The 18,868-nt window shown below is 45.5% G+C and overlaps 1 protein-coding gene across 4 annotated transcripts in view; it reads left to right on the top strand.

Moving 5' to 3' along the window:
- The window catches only part of SH3RF3 (SH3 domain containing ring finger 3), a 405,318-nt gene that overhangs the window by 278,776 nt on the left and 107,674 nt on the right, over window positions 1-18,868 (top strand). For all 4 annotated transcript variants that reach the window (XM_066577431.1, XM_066577438.1, XM_066577455.1 and 1 more), the window contains one exon: window positions 3,440-3,793. In XM_066577431.1, the coding sequence (XP_066433528.1) occupies window positions 3,440-3,793 (354 nt within the window). The remainder of the gene's footprint in view (window positions 1-3,439; window positions 3,794-18,868) is intronic.

The raw sequence follows: 18,868 nt of genomic DNA, 5'->3' as shown, positions 1-18,868 counted from the left end.
CCCGCATTGTATGGAGTGGGATTAACTCCCAATCCTGCTCCATAAAAAACCTGAAACCCCATGATGTAACTGTATGTCTTGTGGCGTTAAGGGATTAGATTTCCTTCATCCTGCATAGGATGTTGGGTATACTGACCCCATTCACTAATAAGATGAGCATCAGCAGGAACTCATTTTTTATGGGTACCAGACATACCATTTTTGTGAGAGTTTCACAAACATACAGTATTATGTAGTACAGAACATTCAGGGGAAAAAAATTATATATATATTTATAAGTAAAGACGTTACTGATTACTATGATGCTTGGTTTAGTATGACGTGCTTCTATAGTGCTATAGAAGAAAGCTGTTAGGCTGTTTTATTTACATTGAATATATAGGTAAAGAAAGTATTTTCACGAAAGAGGGGACTTTTCTCACATACAGGATACATTTTTCATCGTGTCTTGTGTTTTTTATCTTTATGAAGACAACCCTTTCCCTAGACTATAGTAGAGCATAAGGATGTCAGCTCCCCTTTCTGAACTCCCTCTATGAGCCAGCGCAGAGAGCCAATCAGAAAGTGCACTTTAAGGTCTCATGTGCACGGCACTCATGGATTCCGTGTGGAATTCCAACATGGAATCCGCCTGTGCCTGCTGCCGGTAACCCTGCTTACCCGTCAATTCTTCTTTTCTTCTGTACTGCAGATATGCCGCACATGCACAATACACATTTCCCAGCGTCGTCACAGACGCGGATCCTGCAACACTTCTACCGTCCTCACTGCGGAAGTGCCGCGAAATTGACGGCTTCCATTGACTTCAATGGAAGCCGTCCATTCGCAGCCTACTCTAAAATAGAGCATGCTGCGATTTTATTTTCGGTGCGTAGTGTCCGCAAATAAAATCTGCTTGTGTGTGTGGAGAGAGGAATCTCCGTGCACATCTATGGGCAAATTGAGCAGCAGATCGCCTGTGCGGGATCCCTAATTCAATTTGGCCCGTGTTCATGAGGCCTTACTCTGGAAGACTTGCCTAGTCCATGGATTAAATAGTGCAGCCATTGCAGTGAATATGTCTAGTCAACATAACTTTTAGGGTGAAAGTTAGTAAAACCAGATTTGAAGCAATCCTCCAATCACTGCACCAGCTTCTGTTTCTGAAGTTGTTGTCTGTAAGGATGCTGGCAATAGAATTATACTACACCTTAGCAGTCGCCTTTTTTGACTACTAATTGTGTCTCCCAGGACTTAAAAGAAGTCTGAATTATATAACAACCAGGCAGTCAAAGCAAGCCCAACAACTGCCGCAATCACAAACTAAGGAGACAGGAAATGACGAAACAGCAGGAGCATTCTGACCATAACATCTTCCCCCATCAGGGAGAGCTGAAGGGCCCTTACTCCTGGGTTTATCTGGATTGGCCACATGAAAGGCTCTTATCAATTTGTTGGCTTGGATATTTCTAGCTAGTTCCCAAGACTTCTCCTCTGGACCATAACCCTGCCAATCTACAAGATAGTGTTAGTGTTTGCTACTCCACTTAGAGTCTATGTAGAGGTCTTCTTAACCACGAATTGAGGATGACTGTTGACATGAACAGGTGCGCTTTTATGGACAGAACTACTAAAAAGAGACACAGGCTTAAAAAGAGAACAATAAATGGTCTTGGTGACTCTCATGTTAGGGCAACTCCACCTTAAAGGAGACTACATTGATTTGCTGTAGAATCTTACAAAACCTTAAAGAGACCAATATAACTGGGACTCAACTTGCCACATGCTTGCCTTAGCGTATCTCCCACCTTGAGTTTATCTGCAGTTGAGATTAGACTTGATTTTGGTTAAAAGAGCAAGCTGGGCCTAAAGCCCTATGAACCTTACTCCAAACTGACTTTAGCATCAAGGCCCTCTGTCTGAGCAATAGAACTTCAAAATCTTATAAAGCAGTAAATTAAAGTGCTTTTGGATGAAAAACACAATTACAGAAAAAGGGAGAAACATTATTGAATGGATGGCACGAATTATATTATAAGTAAACTTCACCCATGGCAGAAAGTGAGACCAATCCGTTTTTAATTCCAGAACAAACACTAGAGATATTGCTCTAAAGTCTGGTTCCCTCTCTCAGTTTGATCCTATTTCCATGGGTGATAAGTGGTGGGGAAGCTCAGAACAATAACTAAATTAGAGCAGAAAGTCTTCCTGTTATGTCTTACCGACGCTGGATTGGAGCCACAGGTGTAGTAGCCGTGCTAGTCACTGGAGAGTAGTCAAGATAGCCAGGAGTCGTTATCGGGAAGTCATGGTATGCAGCACAGTGGGATGAGATGGAAGCCAGGGGTCAGCAGCAGTAATATTGGTAGGCAGTACAATGAGATGACATGAAGCGTAGTCAAATGGAAGCCAGAGGTCAGCAGCAGGAGGTATCAGTGCAATTGCAGAGGAGCAGGAGGAAGAGAAGCTTTATCAAGGTGGTGGAGCACAATAATCACACATTGGATCTGAGGCACAGTCAAGTTTTTCTGCCTAGAAATTCTTTGCATAAACACATGCCCACCTGAGCAAACTATCATCCACTTACACTATAAACACTACCCAATGACCCAGCAAATGAGGTAAGTAGTGAGGATTTCAAATTATTATCTTTATGTGTAAATACTCATCATTTGAAAGCAAAAAAAGTTGTTGAGTCATTCGTTTGTTCAAACGACAATCGTTGTGTGTAAATGGGCCTTAAGTCAGAAAAGTCAACGCTGCCGTAATTTTAGCAGTCGGTATGATAAGAAATAGCACAGGAGTCTGCACATGCTGCTGTAGAAAACTGTGAGAAAGGTTATCAGTCTTAAGGTTTTGGAATGTGGGTAGATGGTCATGACAAAATCAAACCTATTTGTTACATTTATGGGCTAAGGAGTCCAGTGGGCGGTCTTATCAGAAATGGACATATATCTCTGTATGTAGTTATATGAATGGATTAGAAGTTCTCATTAATCTTTGTCCACAAAACATTATCAATATATTCAGCAAATCCTGCTTTATAACATGCCATCTGCAGATTGGACTGCATTTTCAACACTACAGGTTCCCTTTAAGATCCAGGAGTCACCATGTTTTGGTTATTGAAGCTTTTGTAGAAAAAGATTGACAATCCCCAAGATAGGCAGGTTGATCATTTTTATTCTCACAAGTGCTGTATCTTGATATTTTAAGGGTAACTGGAGAAATGTAAGTCTTATTAATACAGTATTGGAATGCAGATGATTGATTTATGCTTTTTCAATTTTTTAATCGGTATGTCCTACACAGACTTTGTATTCCACTCCACGGAAAAACTGTTAACTTAAGTGTATTACTTTCAGCAAAATGGGACACAGATGTAGGCAACAAGGTGCTACTTGACAGCCATTTAATTTCTTTTCTTTTTTTTTTCCTTAATGTCCCCTTCTGCACTCAGCTGAACGAAGCAGCCAAACAAGTCATTGAGAAGGACAAGACAAGCTTATCCTCAGCACCAGGCTATGAGGTCCCTGTCTCTGTTGATGCCAACACAGTACTCAGTGTTACCCAGAGTCCTATTCTAAACAGTACGGGAGTTGTCAGTGCCAACCAGAGGCATGCCGACATCAAGAAGAATGCCAAGAAACGACACTCGTTCACAGCCCTCAGTATGACGCACAAATCCTCCCATGCCATGAATAACAGGCATTCCATGGAAATTAGTGCTCCAGTATTGATCAGTTCTAGTGATCCTCGCGCTGCTGCCAGAATCGGAGGCATGACTCAACTTTCATCCAGTGCTCCAGTCCAGGTAACTGTTTTTAGAACAGCCACATGAGGGCATAACTAGCAATTAGGAGCCCATTCAGATGGCATCTGGAAAAAAAATAGCCAATCTCTACTAACTATAATGACAGTTTGCTGCCTGTGCTGTGAGATTTTTTTTTTGGCATAACGCATACATGTATGCTTCATACATGTGCCCACTATGGGAATGTCAACATGTTACAGTATCTTTGAAATCTCTTTTGCATGTATGTCTTTACTAATATTAAATCTAATATACAAAATATTCTGATACTAAATCTGTGCTGCACTCCTTATGCCAGCATGAGCAGGATCACAATAAAATATACTGTTGACGCTCCTTGTTATTCATGGCTGTTGGGAGGTTAACTAGTCATATAAATTCTAATTACTAAACATGATAAAAGTTGAGGCTTAATAATGCCTGCATATAGATGGACCTAATCCTTAGAGAGCCTAGGCCTATTTACATGCTGCTATTTCATTTACCCTCTTGTGTTTTTGTCCTTGATCCTTAAACAAGCACTTGAATATTACCTCTCCTCACTAACCTTTATCTAGGCATTACTTTTCAAAGCTACTCAATTCATTGTTAATCCATTTTAACCATTTTATTCCTTAGGTCTTAAAATGTTTTCTTAATTAATCTAGTCCAATGGAAGTGTAAGTAGTGTGATACATACAATATATATTGTATATTATCTGTCTGTTCAATGCGATTGAGCACAAGCTAGCTATTAGTGATGAGTGTATCTGCTGGCATGTACAGTATTTCATTTCTTCCTACAAGAAGAACCTTTTGTATCACAAACATTGAGCTTGTACGAAATGTCCTCTAAAAGGAGTTTTCTTCATAATGAAGCCTCACTTCTGTCATGTATATCTGATGGTGCTAAGGATGTCAGGTCTCAGCGTCTGCGATCATATTATTAACAATTAACTCTTCTTGACAGATACTTGGCAAGACGCGGGGTTGCATTTATCTTGAAAGGATCTCATGAATAATGTAGCTCTGTTAATTCTAAGACTGGTAACATCATGCCAGTTGAATTACAGTTTGAGGATAGAATTAGTGTATGGCTTGGGACAGCGCCTATAGCAGAATGGGTAAATAAATGCGCTAAGAGTAGGACGGAAAGGGAACTTACCAGGCGTCCACGGGGAAAACCCTGGTTGGGGTCTTTGCCTGCTAGTACCAGAATCCCCGTCCGTTTTGGTGCTTCCGAGTGCCTTACAACCCATAGCACATCCAATGATTGGAGTACAGCTAGAGATTTCAAAGACCCAACAACTTGAAAGGTGTGGGTGGAAGACAAGTGGGAATGAAATGTAGAAAAAAGGAGAGATCTCTGCGCTTGTAAGGATTCTATTGTTGTTGAAGATGGAACAGAATGCTCCGAGTATGAATGTTCCAAAATAATGGATTTTTTTTTAACCAATAAGCAAAAAACCTCCAACGGAGAAAAAGTGCTTCATGCAGCGTTTTTCCTTCTGTTCAAAAGTGGGCAGCTGGGTGGAAAGCAGGTAAACCCCATTATAGTCAATGGGATCCGTCCAACGTTGTTGGTTCCATCCAGAGACGGATCTGTTCAGCCACGGGCATTCCCCTTTCCTGCTCCCTGAACGGTGCAGGGAAGCAGAACCCCGAGTGCAGATGTGAAGGCATCCTAAATAAGGCAAAAATGCGAAATACTTTTTCACACCATTTAAAACAATGAACATGGCATATGATGAACGTAACATTTAATTTCATGAAAAGAAATATTCCATTGTACAGTGCTGCCAACTGTGTTTGTATCTGCAATCTGAAGCAAGATGGTGGATTATGCGCTGCCACATGACAAATAGGTAAACCTTTGCTTGGGGATTTTACAGTGTAAAGCAATCTGGAATTTGCAAACATTAGTGCCACTAGTACTCAGTAGGCATCTACTTTAAAATGCAGTAACGGTAATTCCTTTAAAATTGCAGCAGTTGAGAAAATGAGGCAATTAAGGTATATGTCTCCTTTGTTGCATCAGTTACCAATTTTACAAATATTGGTTGATTTAGAACTGTATATTTATGCCGACGCAGTACACTTAGAAAAGGTATTATGAGACATATATTTAGCAGATTTTAACGTTCCCATGCCTGTTAACTTAAAAAGTGGTAACTGGCATAACACTTTCTTGTATTACATCAGTTACTTCTGAAATGTCTGTAAATTAAAGTTATTCTGCAATGAAACAATACACTGTTGTTATCAATGGCATAATCTTTGCTACATCATGGGGTAAGGGCCCAATTGATGGCATTGGAGGGACAATCAAACGTGCAGTGTAGTGTAGGATATTGCAGGGACAAGTTGTAATAAAGCCAAGGACTTCTTTAATAATGCGGTTCATGCATATTTCATCCTGTACTTACCGTCATCAGAATCGTCTGCCGACTGATGGTCTGAAATCCACCATTTTCAATTTTTTAACACACTTCACGTGATGCTTTGGTAAAACAGAACTAGAGATGAGTGCCTTCAGTCCGTTTCTTAATGATATTCCTGTAGAAATCTGCAAAGTCTCACTGCATGATGATGCTGATCTAGATTGAGATGACAGTGATGCTGATCTAAATTCAGAGAAGTCATCAGCAGAACTAGGTAGCACCTATCACACTTCTGGAGAGATGGCACCTGACATGTATGTTGTCATCAAATACTTATATCCAGGAATTGTTACTCAAATACATGATGGTGAAGAATATTTGGCCAGTATTTTGCACAAAAAAGTCGTGGTGGGGGGTGCTGGCCATCTACAAAGGATGAGATGTGGTGTAAGAGGAAGGATAACAAAGCGCATTCAGCCGTTTTCTAAGCTGCAATAAGTAACACTGAGCTATATCATTGATTTTTCAATCCATTTCAAAGTAGTGGTTTAGTTCTATTATACAGTTTCACAGATTTTTCTTGACCTGTCAAAAAGGTTACGTCCGTTATCAGAATTTTCTGTAATTTTAGTATATATACAGACACTGATTTCAACAAAGACCAAGTTTCAGAGAAGGCATATCTATGTACTCTGTGCCACAATCTAATCTCAAATCTGATACTTCATTTCACAGGAAAAAAAAGTTTATTTATAATTCACCAAGATAATTGTTTTTTTCTAGTTATGTCAGTTACCAAAATATTTTTTTCCCTTAGTTGATAAAGCAGGCAAGTAGAAGCACATAATGTTTATTTAGTATTGGTACTACTACACTCATTGTCGAAAAAAAATCCATCCTCTAGAAGAAGTTCTCAGAATGGAATGAAACTTTCTGTGTGATTGTAATGTTGATATCAGTGATTACAATATCACAGCAAAAGGAGAATTTATTGTGAAAAACTGAACACTTGAAAGGAGGCTCTAGTACCCTGTTGTACCGCCTCTAGCTTGGATACAAGATGTGATACGGGTGGGCATGGAGGCTCTAGTACCCTGTTGGGCCGCCTCTGGCTTGGATGCAAGATGTGATACAGGTGGACATGGAGACTCTAGTACCCTGTTGGTCCACCTCTAGCTTGAATGCAAGATATGATACAGGCGGGTGTGGAGGCTCTAGTACCCTGTTGTACCACCTCTAGCTTGGATACAAGATATGATACAGGTGGGCATGGAGGCTCTAGTACTCTGTTGGGCCACCTTTAGTTTGGATGCAAGATGTAATACAGGTGGACATGGAGGCTCTAGTACCCTGTTGGGCCGCCTCTAGCTGGAATGCAAGATGTAATAAAGGTGGACATAGATGCTCTTGTACCCTGTTGGGCCACCTCTAGCTTGGATGCAAGATATGATACAGGTGGACATGGAGACTGTAGTAGCCTGTTGTACCACCTCTGGCTTGGATGCAAGATGTGATACAGGTGGACATGGAGACTCTAGTACCCTGTTGGGCTGACTCTGGCTTGGATGCAAGATGTGATACGGGCAGGCATGGAGGCTCTAGTACCCTGTTGTACCACCTCTAGCCTGGATGCAAGATGTGATACAGGTGGACATGGAGACTCTAGTACCCTTTTGGGCCACCTCAGGCTTGGATGCAAGATGTGATACAGGTGGGCATGGAGACTCTAGTACCCTGTTGGGCCACCTCTGGCTTGGATGCAAGATGTGATATAGGTGGGCGGGGAGGCTCTAGTACCCTGTTGTAATGCCTCTAGATTGGATGCAAGATGTGATACAGGTGGACATGGAGACTCTAGTACCCTGTTGGGACACCTCTAGCTTGAATGCAAGATATGATATAGGCAGATGTCGAAGCTCTAGTACCCTGTTGAACCACCTCTAGCTTGGATACAAGATGTGATACGGGTGGGCATGGAGGCTCTAGTACTCTGTTGGGCCACCTTTAGTTTGGATGCAAGATGTAATACAGGTGGACATGGAGACTCTAGTACCCTGTTGAACCACCTCTAGCTTGCATACAAGATATGATACGGGTGGGCATGGAGGCTCTAGTACTCTGTTAGGCCACCTTTAGCTTGGATGCAAGATGTAATACATGTGGGTATGGAGACTCTAGTACCCTGTTGGGCTGCCTCTGGCTTGGATGCAAGATATGATACGGGCAGGCATGGAGGCACTAGTACCCTGTTGTACCACCTCTAGCTTGGATGCAAGATGTGATACAGGTGGACATGGAGACTCTAGTACCCCGTTGTACCACCTCTAGCTTGCATACAAGATATGATACAGGTGGGCATGGAGGCTCTAGTACTCTGTTAGGCCACCTTTAGCTTGGATGCAAGATGTAATACAGGTGGATGTGGAGACTCTAGTACCCTGTTGGGCTGCCTCTGGCTTGGATGCAAGATGTGATACGGGCGGGCATGGAGGCACTAGTACCCTGTTGTACCACCTCTAGCTTGGATGCAAGATGTGATACAGGTGGACATGGAGACTCTAGTACCCCGTTGTACCACCTCTAGCTTGCATACAAGATATGATACAGGTGGGCATGGAGGCTCTAGTACTCTGTTAGGCCACCTTTAGCTTGGATGCAAGATGTAATACAGGTGGACATGGAGGCTCTAGTACCCTGTTGGGCCGCCTCTAGCTGGAATGCAAGATGTAATAAAGGTGGGCATAGAGGCTCTAGTACCCTGTTGGGCAGCCTCTAGCTTCGATGTAAAATGTGATACGGGCGGGTATGGAAGCAAACTTGTAATGTAAATTGTACGTTCTGCGCCTCTGTGCTGTGATTGGTCAGCACTGACTGACCAATCACAGCAATTGTTGAGGCAGGATTTCTGTAATTGGTCCTCCAGCAGCATGTAGTGATTGGCTACTAATAATCTCAGCAACCATCACTACAATGTCACCGTGATCAACTGAGTTATAGTCATTCAGAGAATGGAGGCGGTGCAAGCCGGACAGCTCTTCTGGCTGCCCGCCGCTATTCAATGCAAACAGGCAGTCATTCACAGATGAACGATAGTCACTTGTTTTTGTCAGGACAGTGTCCGGGATATGGGGGTCCCTGAGATATCCCGCAACCCCTGTCCCTGCCTACTTGCCCCCCTGGGCTAACCCCCAGGGCGACAACTGGGCGACGGTCCCTACCCTCACTAGGGAAGCGGGACACGGGAGACAAACAGACACTGAGACAAGCAACGGTAGAATGGTCAGACAATCCGGGTCGGCAGCAAGAGGGTACGCAGTACGGAGGGGTCAGGCAAAAACGTAGTCAAGTCCAAAAGCAGGTGTCAGAAAAGCCGAGGTCACAAGAGCAGTCAGGATAAACGCGGGTGCAGCTGGAGAACCAAACTAACACTGGCGAGGCCTGAGAGGAAAACACACCTATTTAAATGCTGTCAGCGCTCCCGCCCCAGAAGCTGATTGGGGCGGGGAGCCTGACAGCAGCAGGGCTAATCAGGGCGGTGCTGGGGACACGCCCCCAGTCTAGCTGCACAGACAGTTACTAGGGAAGCCAGCCTGGTAGTCAGGACACTAGAAGCACCAGCTGCCTCCCTAGTAACCCGGCGGCGACCAGTCTTACAGCGGCCCGGGGAGATCACAAGAACCGGGGTACCTCTGCGCCGCGCTCCCGCACCCCGGGTGGCCGGACCGGTGGTGCGGGCACGGCGGCCCCGAGAGTTGCCGGTTCTGACAGTACCCCCCCTTCTACGGGGGTACACCGGACCCCCATGGCCAGGTGCGGGCTTAAGCGGGAAAGCCCTGTGGAATGCCTGGACTAGGCGTGGCGCATGAACGTCCCTGGCAGGGACCCACGTCCTATCCTCAGGGCCAAATCCTCTCCAGTGGACCAGGTACTGCAGCCCACCTCTAACCCGTCGGGCATCCACAAGCCTTTCTACTTCATACTCCAGTTCCCCCTGTACCAGAGAGGGAGGAGGCGGGTTCTGGGTGGGGAGAACTGGAGTCACATACTTCTTAAGCAAGTTCTTGTGAAAAACCTTGTGGACCTTCCAGGGGTCAGGAAGTGCCAACTTATATGACACCGGGTTGATAACCTGAGAAACCGTAAATGGGCCAATGAACCGAGGAGCAAGTTTCAGGGAGGGAACCTTAAGTCTCAGATTCTTAGATGATAATAAAACCTGCTCCCCGACCACAAAAGGTGCAGAGATAGTACGTCTTTTATTTGCGTATTTACGCAGTTTCTCTTGGGAACCCTGAAGGTTCTTACGAACCTGGGCCCAAACTGTGCACAGTTCTTCGGCGGATATGTCGGCGGCCGGATTGTTCGAGACCAAAGGAGTAGAAAGCGAGAACCGGGGATGGAACCCATAGTTACAAAAAAAAGGTGACAGTTGGGTCGACGAGTTACCATGGTTGTTAATAGCAAATTCGGCGAGAGGTAAGTAGTTGGCCCACTGATGCTGGTTATCAGAGACAAACAGTCGCAGATACTGGATAAGTTCTTGGTTCATCCGTTCCGTTTGTCCGTTACTCTCGGGATGGAAAGCAGAGGAAAAGGACAAATTAACGTTTAGATTTTTACAGAAGGCTCGCCAGAAGCGAGCGACGAACTGAACCCCTCTATCAGACACAATATCCTCGGGGATCCCATGTAACCGAACAATCTCCTTGATGAACAGCTCAGACAAAAGTTTGGCGTTAGGCAACTTGCCAAGTGGAACAAAATGAGACATTTTGGAGAAACGGTCAACTATTACCCAAATGACCGTATTCCCCAGCGAGGATGGCAGATCAGTAATAAAATCCATGGACAACTGGGACCATGGCCTGGACGGAATGGGCAAGGGCAGAAGAGGCCCCTCAGGACGTCTCCTGAGGTTCTTCCCCCTTGCGCAAACCGGGCACGCGGACACAAATACCCGTACATCCTTGGCCATGTGCGGCCACCAATAGAGTCTGGCCGCTAACTCCAGAGTACCCCTGATACCGGGGTGTCCAGCTAGGACTGAAGCATGTGTCTCCTCTAACACTTTCAATCTCAGTGACAACGGGACAAATAATTTGCCTTCCGGAAGGGCTTCAGGAGCAGATTGTTGAGCGGCGTGAATGAGAGGTGAAAGGTCGGAGGAGACAGCAGCGAGGACCACCCCAGGGGAGAGAATGCTCTCAGGCTCCGGCTCGGAAGGTTCCGGAGAACCAAAACTCCTAGACAGGGCATCAGCCTTGACATTCTTAGAACCGGGTCTATAGGTAACAACAAAATTGAACCGAGAGAAAAACAAGGCCCAGCGGGCTTGCTGAGCATTTAACCTCTTAGCGGAATCTAGATAAGTGAGGTTTTTATGGTCAGTGAGTACCGTAATCTGGTGATGGGCTCCTTCCAAAAAATGCCTCCACTCTTCAAAAGCCCACTTAATCGCCAGCAATTCCCGGTTGCCTATATCATAGTTCCGTTCGGTGGACGAAAACTTCCTAGAAAAATAGGCACACGGTCTAAGGTTGGTGAGAGTGGAGGGACCTTGGGACAGTACCGCTCCCACACCAAACTCAGAGGCATCTACCTCCACCACAAAAGGACTGGACAGATCCGGTTGTACTAGGACAGGTGCAGACGAGAACGCCGCCTTTAGGGTATTGAAGGCCCTCAGAGCCTCAGAAGACCAGGTCCTCACATCTGCCCCCTTTCTGGTGAGGTCCGTTAGAGGTTTAGCCATCACGGAGAAGTCTTTAATGAATTTGCGATAGTAGTTGGCGAAGCCGAGGAAGCGTTGAAGGGCTTTCAACGACCCTGGCTGGGCCCACTCCGTGATGGCCTTCACCTTTTCAGGATCCATCTGGAAGTCGCATGGCGTGATGATATACCCCAAAAATGATATCCTTTGTACCCCGAAAACACATTTCTCGAGTTTAGCAAACAGCTTGTTATGTCTGAGTCGAGCTAGCACAGTCTGAACGTGAGTATGGTGACTCGGCAAGTCGGAGGAAAAAATCAAAATGTCGTCTAGATATACAACCACGAACACCCCCATGATATCCTGAAACACTGAGTTCATGTACCCCTGAAAAATGGCGGGGGCGTTACACAATCCAAAAGGCATAACTAGGTATTCAAAATGCCCGAGGGGCGTATTGAAGGCGGTTTTCCACTCATCCCCCTCCCGAATGCGGATGAGGTTGTATGCTCCCCTGAGATCAAGTTTGGAAAACCATCGGGCACCAGCGACCTGGTTGAGGAGGTCAGGAATGAGTGGAAGAGCATACTGGTTTCGGACTGTGATTTTATTTAGCTCTCTATAGTCAATACAGGGCCGGAGACCCCCATCCTTCTTCTCAACGAAGAAAAACCCGGCACCCACCGGGGATTCTGAGGGCCGGATGTGCCCCTTGGCCAGGCTGTCCTGGATGTAGTCCCTCATGGATTCTCTCTCTGGAACCGTAACGTTATAAATGCGGCCCTTAGGAAGTTTGGCCCCAGGAATCAAGTCTATTTTACAGTCCCATTCCCTATGAGGGGGCAGAGCTTCAGATAATTGTTTGGAGAACACGTCAGAAAACTCGGAGAGGTATTCTGGTAGGGGGCTCCCCTCGCAGGTGGAGATTCCCACCTTCACCGCACGAAGGTGGTTGGCACAGCGGGGACCCCACTTTACCAGTTCCAACGTGTCCCAATTTACTACCGGGTTGTGCTCCCGGAGCCAGGGGAGGCCTAGGACGACGTCCACAGACAAATCTCTCATCACTAGAAAGGTGCAGGTTTCCACGTGTAAGGCTCCTATAGTAAACCTTACTTCAGGGGTCACCAGATTAACCACCCCTGCTTGCAAAGGAGTGGAGTCCACTCCTGAAACCAGAATCGGAGTTTCTAAACGTAACAAAACCCCGGACAGTTGAGCAACGAAATTAAAGTTAACGAAATTAGCCGCAGCCCCCGAATCGACAAAGGCTTGCCCAGTACGGTGGAAAGCATGAAATTCTAGGGTGCAAGGCACTAACATTTTGGACAACACAGGGAGTACCTTGGCTCCTAGACAGTCCCCCCGACAACTGCCTAGGAGCGGGAGTTCTTTCTGCCGTGGCTTCTTAGCGCAGGTAGCAATGCGGTGACCCGGCTCCCCACAGTAGAAGCAGAGGTTCTTCTTCAGGCGGTGTTCCCGTCGTTGCTCGGGGTTCACGGCTCCCAGCTCCATGGCCTCGGTGGTGGGAGGGTAACAGGTCGGGTCAGTCGAAGAAGTAGACGTGGGGAGTGGGGTGGTCCGAGCGGCGTGTCTGGCCCTCAAACGTCGGTCGGCTCGAATAGCCAGCGACATGGCTTGCTCCAGGGTTTTAGGCTCTGGGTGGGCCACAAGTAGGTCCTTGAGACCCTCAGACAGACCGGTCAAAAATAAGTCTTTTAGGGCGGCATCGTTCCACCGGGATTCCGTACAATGTTGACGGAATTGGGAACAGTAGTCCTCCGCCATCTTACAACCCTGGCGCAGGGCCAGAAGTTTGGAGACTGCGTAGCCCGCCCGGTCGGGTTCGTCATAAATTTGACCCAGGGCGGAAAAAAAAGCGTCAAGGGATAGTCGGGCTGGAGAGCCAGCTGGTAGCGAGAAAGCCCAATTTTGGGGCTCTCCCCTCAGGCGGGTAATTACGATTCCCACTTTCTGGTATTCAGTACCAGAGGAGTGGGGGCGGAGATCAAAGTAGAGCTTGCAGCTCTCTCTAAATGCAAAAAACTGATCTCTCTCTCCGGAGAAGCAATCCGGAAGCGTGGCTCGAGGTTCTGACATCGTTCCTGGAGCGGACGAGGGCTGCATGGGACCTGCAGCTGCCACTTGTTCCCGTGGCTGCAAGCGGGCTGTTAGGTCCTGGGCAAGGGTCGTAAGGACCTGGACCTGGTTCGCTACAGCCGCCACGGCCTCCATCGAGGGGCTCAAAGTTGCCGGGCGGATGCAAGGGTCTGACCTTAGTTCGGCCAGTGTTACTGTCAGGACAGTGTCCGGGATATGGGGGTCCCTGAGATATCCCGCAACCCCTGTCCCTGCCTACTTGCCCCCCTGGGCTAACCCCCAGGGCGACAACTGGGCGACGGTCCCTACCCTCACTAGGGAAGCGGGACACGGGAGACAAACAGACACTGAGACAAGCAACGGTAGAATGGTCAGACAATCCGGGTCGGCAGCAAGAGGGTACGCAGTACGGAGGGGTCAGGCAAAAACGTAGTCAAGTCCAAAAGCAGGTGTCAGAAAAGCCGAGGTCACAAGAGCAGTCAGGATAAACGCGGGTGCAGCTGGAGAACCAAACTAACACTGGCGAGGCCTGAGAGGAAAACACACCTATTTAAATGCTGTCAGCGCTCCCGCCCCAGAAGCTGATTGGGGCGGGGAGCCTGACAGCAGCAGGGCTAATCAGGGCGGTGCTGGGGACACGCCCCCAGTCTAGCTGCACAGACAGTTACTAGGGAAGCCAGCCTGGTAGTCAGGACACTAGAAGCACCAGCTGCCTCCCTAGTAACCCGGCGGCGACCAGTCTTACAGCGGCCCGGGGAGATCACAAGAACCGGGGTACCTCTGCGCCGCGCTCCCGCACCCCGGGTGGCCGGACCGGTGGTGCGGGCACGGCGGCCCCGAGAGTTGCCGGTTCTGACAGTTTTTTAGGTTTTTCGGCGAAAACCCTGAAACAGCTGTCTATGTATGGATTCTGGCTTGGCTTACAATTCCAAGTCATTGTTATAAGGGTTGTTTAAAAAGTCTGACATTGACTTGCAGGAATTCTGCCCTACAATAGGTGGTGCTGTAGACGAATTGTTCCATCTTCCCATTGACACAACATCATACTTTCATTTTTCTATTTTGCTGTAAATAAGACCGCATTCACACAACCGTATGCGTAAAACACTGTGGGAGTCCTTCAGCATTTTACCAGTCTGTGTGAGCCGTCCCTGATATATTGAGATAATGGAATTTAAAATACAGTAGAGGTAAAAAAAAAGATAAATCTTTAAACCAATACTCCGGGTTGGTTGGTTGGTTGGTTGAAGATATAAGCGGCGTCTAATTTAAACGGAGGTCTGTATTTCACAATTGCAGTTATGATAGCTGAGGGTGGCAAAATTACCAATAATATTCAGTTGTTCCAACAAGAGTTTATTAGTGTTGGAATGCTATATACAGAATTGTTAGCAAGTAGGTTCGGAGCAATGACTGAGATTCCTATCCTTGCGGATAGTATAGAGACTGACCAATTATCCTAAAAAGGATTTGATATTAAATGATTTTTTGAAATATGTTTTCTCCTTGTTAAAGACGTGTCAGACTGAACAATGGGAAATTGAAATCCGTTCATTGATAATCCAAGCAGAAAGAAATGCAGATCTGGTCTAGGTCTGCTAATAGTTACTCAAGCAGTTGAATGCACATATCTAATGAGGTCGCTTTTTATCCCACTCATGTGGACATCTTGAGTTGAAGCATGTGAGGTATTTTAATATGTGGCAAGCAATTTACTCAGGTAACTGCGCAAATTGCATCTGACATCTAAAACGTGAATGGAGAGAAGAGGAGGAGGAAGAGGCCTTTCCAAGTAGCAGTCACATTAATTCAGCAAATGCATCAATACATCTGTTCTGTGTGATATCGTCTAATGCAATAACAACATTGACAAGCTCTACTGAGCTAATCTTCTTTCAGCAGGGTAGAGATATACTTCCAATTTTAAATATCATTTACCTGGCAACAGGTAACAGCAGATACCAGGGAAGGAAGATTCAAAAAGCCTTTTAATGTTTCCTAAATGTGTAATGTCTGTCAATTGGGATTTACAGGGTGAAAAGTAACAGGATTAGAGAAGTTCTACAAGGTGGAAACAATGCAGTGCTGTGTTAGATATATGAAGTACATGTGTAGAGCAGATGAGTAATGTGCTATCTTTTCCTATAAGACATTGACTATCCATCTGTTTTGAGTACTTCGTGTCAATGAAAGCATAATTGGCATTGATTGTATGGCCAGACAGTGATGCATTAGTAAGATATCATTCTTTCCAAAGACTGTTGAGACTGAGTCATATAAATGGCCTGACAGATCTATAATGGATATCAGTGATTTTCTGACTTCATCATTAGCTGAGCACAATGAAATATTGGTTGGATGTTGTAGCAACAGCAAAAACATATCCACTGCACGGTACTGGAGATTTTGGCCAAGTGAAATAATTCAACTACCCAGAATCAATATAGGAGATGTTACATACTGTGCCCAAAAAGGCGGGTTTATGGCTTTGTAGTTGCAGTGTTAAGACATACAGTACTCATGCTCATGCTAGTCCTTCATAAGACTTTACCCTAAACTCAGCTTGTGCCTTATTGAGATTCTGTAGCATAACCTAAAGAGGGTTTTGCACACAAGGAATCCCAGAAATATTGATGAACTGAAACACTTGCAGAGAGGATAGCCCAAAATTCCTCCTCTGCATTTGCAACTCCAGGAAGCATTTGATGGAGGTGATTGTTGCTAAAAGGAGATCTACTGGTTGTTAAACTTAAGGGTTCACTTACTTTTTCTCCCTGCACTGTGCTCAATATAAAGTAGATGAACGATACAAGTATTTGTGTGGAATTAGTTAGCATGGAACCTCATTGCAATGCTATGCAGGAAAAAAATGGCAGCATGTCCTTTCTTTTTGCGATATCGCCCACTGTTTTCAATGGGGCCGGTCCCTTTGAAAACAATGGGAGGACATTGTGATTCCTGTAATAGCCACGCCGAGGGATTTCTTCAGCCCGCAGGGATGTGAGGCTGTTACCATGTGAAAACGCATCGCATCCAAGGGTTTCCAGATAGATTGCGAGTGCGATATCAGGCCTTGATTCATGGGCCGATATCGCCCTCGCCAGTGTGAAGGAGCCCTGACTGCCTAGTGGCGCTATTGGCTGAAGCACAACCGCGCCGCTAGACTTAACATAGGAAGTGTGACCTGGCCTGACAGGTGACTTGATGTATAAAACTGAGGATGTTGCAAATCTAATGATCCCAAAATCATCCACCAAAGGTCACGCAAAGAGGTCAAAGTGTGGTGCAAGAAAAAAACTGTATGCTTTTTTATATAAGATAATCAGACCACACTTTATCAATACAGAAATTCAGATAACTACAAAGTGTCACTTTTTCTTGCAACTTTAATCATGGAGCTCCATAGCAAAATGAAGATGCTGCATTTCTGTCTTTACAACGACTTGGAGTTTTAGCATATGAGTTACATATAACATTTATATAAATGTTATGAGTAAATGAGTTAGTGGAAATTGTGAATTTATTCCTTTGACATCTTCAACCTCATTTTCTTTTTTTCTTCTTCTAAAATCTATCAGTGCTCTACATGAGCTTCTGTTTTTTCCTTCTATTGCCCAGCCTTGTACAGTTCTCCATTTATTTTTTGATATTTGGCATCCCAGCTTATTGCCCCTCACCTCCAGCACTCCATTAAGATGGGCGTTGGAACCTCTCATCTACTGATAGCCATACAGGATACTATCCTTGCTAGCTTGGTAGTTACGTCCTTGTTATCTGTAATGTTAAATTGTATAGAAAAACCCTTCAGTGAAACACTTATGCTTAGCTAAAGCAACACATTATGGCCGATTTCACACGGACGAGAAAACCACGCAAGGATGCACAAATTTCGCATGAATATGAACCCTATTTTTTGAATGGGGTCGTACACATGAGCAATCGCGTCATGTCCTATCCTTGGGCATGCTCTGGCATCATCCATTGTTTTCAATGAGGCCAGCAGCAGCCCTGCACCACGTCCTGGGTGTACGTGAGTGCGATGTGATACGAAGTCTCCCATTGAAAACAATGGGAAACATTCCACAATCCTCCTGTCAGCTGCGGCGGAGGATCGCTATTTCCCCGAAGTAATGCAAGGTGGTTTTGATATAAAAACGCCTCACATCTACGGGAAAATCACATGTTGGCGAGCACAATATCAGGCCGTGAATCACTGTCCGATATCGCACTCACCCGTGTGAAGTTAGCCTAATTCTGGTGCATATAAGTGGCCACATAGAACTATGAAGAATTTTGGGATACCTGGGCATGAAAACCCTGTATGTGAACTGTAGTTGTTAACAAGCAGTACATAATGTTCTGTCTAGTGAATGCAGTTAATGTTTGTTTTGAAGCAATAGTACATACTGTTACATTTTCCAGCATAAGAGGCAATGCAATAAAGATGAAGCTATTTTATAATTATTGGAAGCACTAATGACAATACTGATGTTCAAAATGCAGCAAAGCGGAAAATGATTTTTTGGCCTTATTGGCACAAGGATGTAAAATGAATAAAAAAGAGAAGCACTTACTAGTCTATTTACTATAAAAAGCTACATTACTGGTAGAGATGAGCGAACGTACTCGTCCGAGCTTGATACTCGTTCGAGTATTAGCGTGTTCGAGATGCTCGTTACTCATAACGAGTACCACGCGATGTTCGAGTTACTTTCACTTTCATCTCTGAGACGTTAGCGCGCTTTTCTGGCCAATAGAAAGACAGGGAAGGCATTACAACTTCCCCCTGCGACGTTCAAGCCCTATACCACCCCCCTGCAGTGAGTGGCTGGGGAGATCAGGTGTCACCTGAGTATATAAATCGGCCCCTCCCGCGGCTCGCCACAGATGCGTTGTGACATACTT

This window comes from Eleutherodactylus coqui, chromosome 1 (genome assembly GCF_035609145.1).
Source record: "Eleutherodactylus coqui strain aEleCoq1 chromosome 1, aEleCoq1.hap1, whole genome shotgun sequence".
Classification (NCBI taxonomy): Eukaryota; Metazoa; Chordata; class Amphibia; order Anura; family Eleutherodactylidae; genus Eleutherodactylus; species Eleutherodactylus coqui.
Note: the sequence above shows the minus strand (reverse complement) of the source record. Positions and strands in the feature narration are given on the sequence as shown.